We start from the raw sequence: 11181 nt of genomic DNA, 5'->3' as shown, positions 1-11181 counted from the left end.
CTAAACTAACTCTATTCAAACTGAAAATTTACAGCTACACTGTGTATCCATTTTGAAATGGACTCAGGGCCGCATACTAGAGTTAACCATAGAGTTCAGTTTATTTATTTAGTTATTGTTCAATAATTGATACTTTTTTTTAAATTATTTAAGCACTATAAACGTTTATAATTTAAAAAGTTTTATCAAACATAGGTTTAATTTGAAATTTATAAATATTTAACTTTATAAAAACAGTCTTAAGCTAGTCATGTCTTTTTTCGAAATAAAACAAACAACTTTTAGTTTCCTTTTTAATTTCATTTCACAAAAAAACAAACTAAAAGGAAGAACTGGAAAAACGTAAGAAACAGAAAAATTAACTAAACTTCAAATAGAACTCATTATATATATATACTTGTTAAATAAGAAGAAATTCATTCAAACTACACCCTGGTTTGTCGCGATTGAATCGTGTTTCTACTTTTTGGGGGCCCTTTGTGGCAGCGGTTTTCCGATGTCTTTCCCGCGCAATTTGATGCCCAATGCGCGCTCCAATTTGCCCATGACCTGCAAGTGCAATGAAATTAGTTAAATCTTTACTGATCTATTATGATTTTTTTATAAACGTAAATGTTAAATCTATTAACTAAATAGTTTTTTTTTCACTAATTACAGAAAAATGTGTATGATATATTTAAATTTATTATGTATTAAAAAAAGTATAACTATGTTTTACTTCAACTTTTGTTTGATAAAAAAAATCAAATTAACTTGCAATTCAACCTGGTTATGACAAATTATATTAATATTAGACAGTTTTATTTCACATAATGTTTTAAGTAAATTTGTTTTAGACATGTGTACAGGATTGCCAAAGATATTAGATAAATTTCTTCCCAGTTTTCCAAAATTACAAGTTTTTAGGTCTAGGTTTAGTATAATATTTTGTTAAAGGCAAGAAACTGTGTTTAACAGTATAACATTATTTAAAAGATGCATACTGCAAACCTACTTTAAATGTATTTTTCAGTAATTTTTTTAACGAATACAATAATTGTTCTTTATAAGATATATTTTTATGTCAAACTGAAGTTTTATTACTTAATATGAAAAAATTGTTTAAAATTCCAGGTTTTTTAGTGATTTTGTTCAAAATTCAGGTTTTTTCAAGACTCTAGATTTTTTACAACCCAGTATATATATTAATGATAATAAAAAGAAAATAACAATGGTTGCTGCACTTATTAGTCCTCACAAATACATAAAAAAGTATTTTTGTAAGAAAAACTTAAATATTTTTAACGTGTTTTATATTTAACATCAAATTAAAAAAAAAATTCTATGGCCATCTTTAAGCATTATAAAAAAGTGGATACTTTTTCTTATTTAAATCAAAAACTTTCTAGAACTTTGAAACCTTATTGTAAAAAAATAGGCAGATTATATTAAGTTCTCACTTTTTTATAATCAGGGTTACCACTCGTTTTTTCCAAAAATTTTTTCAGGTTTTCCAAATTTCTTCCAGGTTTTTAAAAGTACACATTTTTATGTCTATTTTTAGTTTTAAGTTGATTTCTATTTAAGAAACTGTGTTAAATAGTATAAAAACATTGAAAAGATACTGAAAGTTACTTTAAATGTGTTTATTAATAAAAATTTTTTTTTATGATGACAAAAAATTCTTAATAATATTATAAATTTTTTGTATCAAACTGAAATTTTACTACTGAAATTGTTAAAATTGTTAAAAAGTCCAGGTTTTTTGTTCAAAATTTCAGGTTTTTCCAGGTAAAGTGGCAACCCTGTATAAATTAAAAAGCTCCTTCAGAAAAATTCATGTATACAATTATAGAGTACAATGTTTTACACCATCATACGTATAAAAATTTAATTTTTATATAAACAAACTAAGCATAAATTTTTTAGACATTAAAATAAATATAGTAATTTAAAACATGAAAAAATGAGAGGTTGCATTAAATTCTTTAGTTTTGTAAACAGGTGTTATACAAGATAAAAATATATAAGACTCTATTTTTGTTGGAGTCTGTAAATAACTAAACTACCATTTTATAAAAAAAAACTAATCATAAAAGTAGAAAAACAACAGATAAATGCTAAAAATTATTTTTAGTCTCAAAATTTCACAAAAAAAACAAACTCAAATTCGAAAAAAAAGTATGGGAGCAGTTATGGTATTTCATCCAACATATACATATTCTTTTAAAAGCAAAAAAAAAAAACTGTAACGTATAGCATAGAGATTATTTTATACAGAATAAAAAAATTGAAAATAAAACTATTTATGCTAATAGATAAATTTAAATGTATATGCACATATAATTAGCTCTAAATTTTTCAAAAACGCTTTAATTTATTACAAAAATTCTTTCAAAAATTAGACAAAACAAAATTAACAGTAGATAATTATTAAAAATCATTTAACTTATACACATTAAATTGAGAGAGTAAACTTTAACTAAACCACAAAACATTCAAAGAATTTTTATAGAGCATAATGGATTTACTTAGATCTTTCTCAGGACTTGAGAAAAATATCATACCTGGTTGTTAGGGATGACCCACTACTTACAAACTATCACCATAGCAACATACCTGGTTGTTAGGGATGACCCACTACTTACAAACTATCACCATAGCAACGTACCTGGTTGTTAGGGATGACCCACTACTTACAAACTATCACCATAGCAACGTACCTGGTTGTTAGGGATGACTCACTACTTACAAAATATCACCATAGCAACGTACCTGGTTGTTAGGGATGGCCTTGCAGGCTTCGTACTCGTTGACAACCTGCGGTTTCTCGTTGATCTTGGTCGCCAGCTCCTTCTGGGTAAGTCCCTTCTGCTGCCTCCCCTTCTGGATGAGGCGACCCACCGACATTGACACCTAGCGGTGAAATATGTTTGAAATTTGATAAATAAAATCTAATTCTACTTTGTTATGGAATGATAAATGTTAACAAAATAATAATATTTAATATAAAAAATGATATGTATTAAAAAGAAAAAGTTTAAACAACCCATTTTTTTTGTGGAAGAACAATTGTTATCAAAATAACAATATTTAATAAAAAAGGATATGTATTAAAAAGAAAAAGTTTTTACAACCAACTTTATAATGGGAAGTGTAATTATTTATAAAAAATACTATGTAGTTATTATATATATACATATATGTACATGTAATTAAACCAACTTTGTTGTGGGATAACTCTTCAGTTTCTAAATCCAACTTCAGAGTGTTCTTGCTGGTTGCCTGAAAAAATTATTTTCATTATTTTTCATATTCATCTTTATTCAGGTTAAAAGTATTGCTTTTTATCATTAGTTTACAGTTTAATAATTTTTTACTATAAGGTGTTTGTCAATTTAAATTAATAATTTCAATGGTTTTTCTTTGAGTTACCTGGAAGTTGTAGTTTTTTTTTTGAAGGTGCTGACAGCTTTTGAAATAAATTTACTGCCGGCAGCCTATATTCTTTAAAAAGTTTATTTTAAATACAAACTCAATTAATTCATAAGAAACTAAAATATGATTATTTAAATGGTAAACAAATAGAACTTTGTAAATTTATAAAAATTATAGTTTATATAAAAAAAACACGAGCTTTAATCTGCATAGAATTTCTTGAATTTTAATTTCATCGTTTAGTTGGTTGTTTAACTTAAAAATTGATTTTTAATGTGATTTCTTAAAACTTAGAAATCAAAGAAATCCATGTAATGTATTTAAGTTATCTATTAGCAGACTAACATTAGTTTTTTTCTTTTACACGACAGTATTACTAAGTGAAGTCTAATTAACTAAAACAATTTAATCAAGTTATGCTATTACAAAAAACTCAACTATGTATGTTACTATCTATAAATGTAACTAGAAAATAAAGCTTACTAAATTTTAAAATAATTAAATTTATTTTTAAAAAACTTACTTTTATATTTGTCTGTTTTCAATAAAAAGTTTTAAACTGTTTTAACAATAATAAAGAATGTATATAAAAAACTTTAATTTATGCTTATATAATAAAATAACATTACTCATAATCACCCACTTAGCCAACTAAAACAAATGTTGTTGTTATTTTAAACGCAATGGTTTTTAAAAACACATGTGCCTAGTAAATTATATAGGAACTTTTATTTAATTAATTTTAATATACAACTTTCCATTGCATACAATTTTTTTTTTGAAAGTTTAAACCTTAAATTTTTGTGCTTACCAATTTAGCTAGAAGTTAACTATACAGACTAAATTATTTATTCAATATATATAAAACACACTAAATATCAAAATGAGCACAACAGTTGCTTTTATTAAAGACATTGGACATTTTTTTGTGTACAACAAGCTAAGCTGATTAATGTTGCAGTCAAAAATTGAAAAATAAAATTGCCTTAAATTTTTTTTCACATAATTGTAACAGGGAAGATGTTTATAAATTTTAGTAATACTAAGTATAACTAAAAGATTTTTTTCTGTTAAAATAAAAACAATTTAGCTAAGAATTTGATAAATTTATAAACAGCTCAAATTTGTTGTTTTAAAATTCAACCGTTTTCTAAATTTACAAATGTTCAAGAAACTTTGAAAATTGATTATTTAAAAACAAAAACATTTATGCAGCATGATTAAATATAACCAAAAATTGATTTTAGTACCAGTGTTAGTAAGAAAAAAAACAAAAGAATTTAAGGTAAATATGAATAGTTATTTTCACAGTGAACTGCAAGTTCTAAATTATGAATGAACTTACAAGCATTAGTAAAAAAAATACAACTAAAATTGTTACAACAGCATTAAACTTTAAGTTTTAGATAGTGTTACGTAAAAAAAGGTTTAGAATAACATGTTACATGATACTTCAGCTTGTTTAACCAAACATTTTTGAAAGTTAACACCATTCAACTTAAATATTTTTTTTTAATAGACAGGGCTGCCACTCGTTTTTTCAAAAATTTTTCCAGGTTTTTCAAATTTTTTCCAGGTTTTTAACAGCACACATTTTTGGATCTATTTTTAGTTTAAAGTTAAATTTAAGGTAAGAAACTGTGTTAAATAGTATAAAAAGATTGAAAAGGTACTGTAAAGCTACTGAAAACGTATTTTTTAATAAAAAAATTTTTGGCAATGACAAATTTTTTTTATCTATATGATAAATTTTTTGAGTCAAATTGAAATTTTACTACTAAAAATATTAATATTCTTAAAAATTCCAGGTTTTTTGTTCAAAATTCCAGGGTTTTCAATGTTTTTTTTTTCAAAATTTCTTAAATTCCAGGTTATTTTTGCCTAAATTGTCAAATTCCAGGTTTTTCCACGATTTCAGGTAAAGTGGCAACCCTGAACAGAGTAAAATTCAATTAACTGAAATAAAAGTTTGACTTTTAAGTCGGCTGATCCCTGATATAGATGCATACACAGACAGTAAATAAATTAATTTAAATTTATATACAGCAAACCAGCTAATCTCAGGTATATATATTTAATATATATAAAAAAATATTTTTTTGTAGTATTGTAACACACCTTCAGTTTTTGTAAAAAGACTACGAAATTTGTTTCAAATTGACTAAACAAAAAGAAGTATAAATACAACTTTAATTTAATGTACACATAATGTATACTTGTAATAATTAAACATGTTTTGTTCACAGCGTTTAACAGACATAAAAATAAATCAAACTTTGACTGTTTTAGTACGAACATGTTTACATTTCAGGGTTCCCCCACATTATATTACATGTATTTCAATACACTTTTAATTATTTGTATTATTCAAACACTGAAAATTAATTAAAAATTAAGTAGTTTCTCAATTTAAGTTTTTTTTCTGCGGCTTTAACATAATCCCATGTTTAAATGTACAATTAAATAAAATCTGAGTAAGTTTAAATTTCTCTGAACCCTAATGATACCTCGGTACCAGCTTATTATTTCAATTTTTTTTTATTGGTCTCTGCAAATAGTTCCTGTCTGGTTTCAACATTGGATTGCATAGTAAAACAGAATATATAATACAAGTTAAATGGCATAGGAGATTAAATCACCTTTTTCACAATTTAGTCTTATTGGTCTTAGTCGGAGACTACAATAGGTTTCTTATGGAAGGGGCAAACTAAAACAGCAAATGACTAGAAATCACTGAAAATCTAGCTTCTCCTACGTTTTTTTGAGATAACTACTTCAAACTTTTAGGAAGTGTTCCTTGAAATATTTAGAAAATTCTGTCAGAACAAAATTTAAAAAAATTAGACAAAAAAGTTTTTTTTTTAAATTTTATTTTAAATAAAATCTTTCCATTTCAACAGAACTATCTAGATACTGCAAAGGTAGTAAACATATATTTAAACCTGTTTTTTATTGGCCTCTGCCGCATTTTTTTGCTTGATTTCAACATTGGCAAATAGATATTAATAAATTATACATATATATAATCAAATACCTGTTTTTTATTGGTCCCTGCTGCTTGCTTCTGCCTGGTTTCAACGTTGGCACCTCCCCTTCTCATTGCTGAGTTCACCGCTTGCTTCGATTTGGCTGCTCCCGCGCCCTTTAATTGATAATTTAAACAATTAAAACAAATAGTATAATAAACCATGTTAAACAACTACAGTTGTTTGTTTGATAAAACTAATGTTACAAAGTGGTTCTTGATGGTCAGATTTCAATGCAGAATTTGTAAAATGTATCCTTTAATAGTAACATTTTTAATCAAAAACTATTATACTGTAAAATTACTCAAGTAAAACATATACAACAACAAATTTAAGAAAAAATATTAAGTTTAATTAATTATTTAACTAAAAACATTAATCTAACAATTTATTAAATAACAGAGTTGCAACTCGTTTTTTCAAAATTTTTTCCAGGTTTTTCAAATTTCTTCCAGGTTTTTAAAAGTACACATTTTTGGGTATATTTTCAGTTTTAAGTTAAATTTAAGGTAAGAAACTAAATAGTATAAAAAGATTGAAAAGATACTGCGAAGCTACTTAAAATGTGTTTTTTAATAAAAAAAATTTTGGTAATAAATTAAATTTTTTATCTATATGAAAAATATTTTAAGTCAAACCAAAACTTTACTACTGAAGATTTTAAAGTTTTTAAAAATTCCAGGTTTTTCCAGGTTGTTTGATCAAAATTCCAAGTTTTTTCAAAATTTCTTAAATTCCAGGTTTTTCCAGTTATTTTTTGCCTAGATTGTCAAATTCCAGGTTTTCCAGTATTCTAGCTAAAGTGGCAACCCTAAAATAAATACACCTCCAAATAAAAAACTACATTGAAATTACCAATAGTAATTTTGTTTCAACAATAAAATACTGTATGCTTGCTAATATGTTTAATTCAATAGTGTTGAGCGAAATAAACTTGGAAAATTAAGATTAAAAACATTTTGATGCAGAAATTGTAAATTTTAAATAAGCTCAAATTAAAAAAAAGTGAAAGTCTACATTATATAAAAACAAAGATGGTTAGTTAATGAAAAATTCATGGATTGTTATGGGTCTTTTAACTAAGTTAAGTAGCTTATTGGCATGATTATCTGCTTATAAACTTGTTTGGTTTTATGTTAAGGTTTTTCATAACTTTAATTTGCTTAAATACAGTGTTTGCTAATAAAGAACTTTAATGTTATTAACAATTAAGTTGGAAAATAAAAAAACTTATGATTAAAAGATTTTTTTAGATAAGGATATTTGTTAACAGTTGTACTTTATAACTATATTGATTTATAGGGTAGGTGTCTAATATGCACAAAGGGACATTTTTGCACAAAGACACTTTTAATCAATAAGAATTAATAGTAATAACTAAACTTTTTATTATCACTATTACCCCCAACTCTTACCCTCAGTCTATAATTGTTATTTTATTAATAAATTTTCTTAGACTTGTATATTTTTACGCAATACAATTAGTGTTCTGTCACTATTACCCCTAACCCTTGATCGGTAATTTTTTTTTCCTTTTTTGTTTGATTTCTATTATTATCATTATAGAATTGGTGGACTGTTTTGCAATTTTAATTACTAAACTTTAAATTGTATTTCCAAATTTATTTTTGTTCAAATGTGCTAACAACTTTACTTAATTTAGTAAGTTTATTGTTTTTACTAGAATTTATATTTTTTTCGAAAGTATTTAAATCAGGGAACGAGTCAAATATACACAAAGACTATTTTACATGAAGGGATATTTTTGCACAAAGACACTTCTGCACAAAGGGTCACTTTTGCAAAAAAGGTCATTTTTGGATGAGAGTAAAAAATAAATAAAAAGATTTATTAATGAAAAAGTTAGGGGTAACAGTAATAGCAATATTAAAAATAAAAAAAGTTACCAATCAAGGGTTAGGGGTAACGGTGATAGAAAAAAAAAATGTACATAAGATAATTTATCAATAAAAAAAAAAAACAAAAAAAAAAAGACTGAGGGTAAGGATGGGATAATAGTGATAGTAAAAATTATATTGCTGACTCCTAAAGTTGATTCATTTAAATTATTAAGTTGTAAAATTATTATTAGTCTTTTTTGTTTAAAACACCTTTTCAAAATCCAGCAAATATTATTGAAATTTTAATAACAATATTTAAGTACACTTTCACATAGATCAACTATTAATTGTTTAATGCATCTAATTACATTTTAACCTGACTTGTATGTTCAGTGTTACCACTGACTTTTGGCAAATTTTCTCCAGGTTTTCAAAATTTCTTTCAGGTTTAAGTAATTTTCTAAGGTCTATTTTATTTTAAACTTAAGGGCATAGGGGAGAGGGAGGTTCAACATTTTTTTTTACTAAAAATAACATTGGATCTTATATGAAAGCATAAAGTACAAACTACAAGCCAGTTTTTATAGAAAAGAAAAATACTATTTAACTTTTAATATATTGTAATTTTTATAATAAGTTTCAGATACAAACGTATGGACCGTAAATTTTTTAGGGTCATTTTTCTTGGAAATTTAAAAATACACTAAATATCTATCTTCTCCTTCATTTTTAGAGCTAGAGACCTCAAACTTTCAGAAAACCTTCCTCTTATAGTTTATAAGACTTTGAATGTTGGAATTTAAAAAATATAAATTTTAGATGAGAAAAAACAAAAAAAAACAGGTGGTTTTTTTTATCAAAACTTTATTTTTCAAAATTAAAAAAGTTCCTGCATTTAATCTTTTTAAATTTCAATAAAACACTTTTTGTGAAGAAGATTGCTTAAAAAAGAAGGAAGAGATAGATTTTTAGAGAAATGGTCTTTTTTCGCGTTTTTGGTTTGCGCCTTCCATTAGGAACCTATTGAGGTCACCAACTTTAATCTCTCATATCTCAAAAAATACTTTGAATTTTTCAAGCGGTTAAAAATGTCTGATAGCTTAGATAAAGCTCTTTAAAATAAGATCAACTTGTAGATATCAAGGTTCTTAATCTATGCCCTTAATTTTAAGGTAAAAAACTGTATCAAATTGTATAAAATCATTGAAAAGATTCTGTAATGCTACTTCAAAAGTGTTAAAAAAAAAAATATTGATGATGGCAATTTTTTTTTCAATCTATATGGTATATTTTTTCATCAAAATCAGGAGAAATCAAAATTTTTATACTTAAAATGTTAAAATTGTTCGAAATTCTAGGTTTTTCCAGTTTTTTTTTGCTCAAATTGTTAAATTTATTTTTGCAATTGGCAATCTTGTACATTGGTTGATATGTTTTCAAAATTTTCAATTTTAATTTATTGTAATACCAACTTGTAATTAACAGTACAAATAACTGTTTTATGCGTTTTTTTGGTTTTCAAGTTTAAAACAATATAATTTATGATACATAAGAATTTTTTAAGTTAATGGATATAAATACAAAAAAAAAACATATTATTTGGGTATTAATTTGTTTAATATATAACATTAACTTCACATTTTCATCAAAAAAAAATCTTTAAATGATAATAAATATTAATCATATGTTTAGTATTGACTGTTGAAGTAAATCAACAACAAATTCAATACTTTATTTCTACAGTATACAAAAATATAGAAAATCAGTATAATAGTTCGGTTTATAAAAAAGGGAAGCAATATCAGTATTTAACTTATTTGTTTAAATTGAGTTTTTTCAACAAAATTTATTAGTGGTTATTCTTTTCTATTAAAATAAAAATATTCTAAATTTTTTTAGTAATATATCAGGTCAAATTTGATGCAAAAATAAATTATACAAAAAATACATATGCAATTTTGTGTGTTCACTGAAAAGTTGTAATCATTTAAGGTTCATTAACTAACTTAAGCAGTTTTATTAAGCAACTTAATTTTTCAAGAACCATTTTTAAAGTTAATTAAAAAATATTTAAGCATTTAAACTTATGTTCATTTATAGAAACAAGTATATAAATTCCATTTACCTTGTTTGTCTTTCTCAAGTAAGTGACCGAATCCCAATCAGTGTTAGACTGCATTTTTCTGTACTTTTTTAACTAAAACAACTGGTAACTGTAAGAAGTATTTGTTCTAAAACAACACATTATTTATAAAAATGTTATTTAACAGTTTTCAATCTGCGTCAAAAGTAATTTTTGGGAAACTAAAAAACAATATTTAGGAACTACTAGTCTAAGTATTAACAATGAAAATATAACCATAAAACATTTATGTGACTTGAACGCATTTAGGAAATACACTAAATTAATACATATTTTATTATTTTTTAAACACTTTAAAAACAACAGGTTTGTAACAAACTTATTAACTTTAGTTTATATTTAATGTGAACTATTGTTATAAATTTTTATGTATCAAGTAAATAAATATAAATTTATGTTTCCTAAATCTTTTACGGTGATTTTGGATGTCAGGAGGAAATGATTGGTAAGAAGTTAAAAAAGTCAAAGGGTAATGAACTTGCAAAAAAAATGAACTCGTTTACTAAATTTATACATAAGAGGCTAAAATAAGTTTGGGAAATACTGGTTTAAATGCATTATGTGAGTTATTTACTTACAAAACCTATCATCTTATTGTTTGACATATTAATTAATCAAGTTTCAATTACTTATTAAAACATGTGAATGCCATTTTAGTAAAATAAAACTAATTGGTCTGCAACTCTTTGAGACAAAAAAGTCAGCATGTATGACAAAAAAATAGAGTAGATGAAATTTTTTTGAATTAATTGTG

The 11181-nt window shown here is 24.6% G+C and overlaps 1 protein-coding gene across 1 annotated transcript; it reads right to left on the bottom strand.

Moving 5' to 3' along the window:
- Positions 1-285: 285 nt before the first annotated feature.
- Positions 286-10499, bottom strand: LOC145842033 (endothelial differentiation-related factor 1-like). The gene is made up of 5 exons (XM_082949384.1): positions 10410-10499; positions 6452-6559; positions 3205-3264; positions 2755-2895; positions 286-549 (listed from the first exon to the last, which is right to left on the bottom strand). The coding sequence occupies exons 1-5, from the start codon at positions 10461-10463 to the stop codon at positions 460-462; spliced, it is 453 nt and encodes a 150-aa protein (XP_082805510.1). The 5' UTR covers positions 10464-10499; the 3' UTR covers positions 286-459.
- Positions 10500-11181: the final 682 nt, after the last annotated feature.

The sequence above is a fragment of the Thalia democratica genome, chromosome 8, assembly GCF_965202585.1.
Source record: "Thalia democratica chromosome 8, ktThaDemo2.hap1.1, whole genome shotgun sequence".
NCBI lineage: Eukaryota > Metazoa > Chordata > Thaliacea > Salpida > Salpidae > Thalia > Thalia democratica.
The sequence above is the reverse complement of the archived record's forward strand: the minus strand, read 5'-3'. Positions and strand labels throughout refer to the sequence as shown.

Bases quoted from the DNA above. Each gene is read 5' to 3' on its own strand.
- LOC145842033 (XM_082949384.1), bottom strand. From the start codon at position 10,463: ATGCAGTCTAACACTGATTGGGATTCGGTCACTTACTTGAGAAAGACA. The intron at 6,560-10,409 runs GTAAATGGAATT...TATCAATTAAAG, and splicing joins ACTTGAGAAAGACAAACAAG to GGCGCGGGAGCAGCCAAATC. The intron at 3,265-6,451 runs GTATTTGATTAT...TAATTTTTTCAG, and splicing joins CAGGGACCAATAAAAAACAG to GCAACCAGCAAGAACACTCT.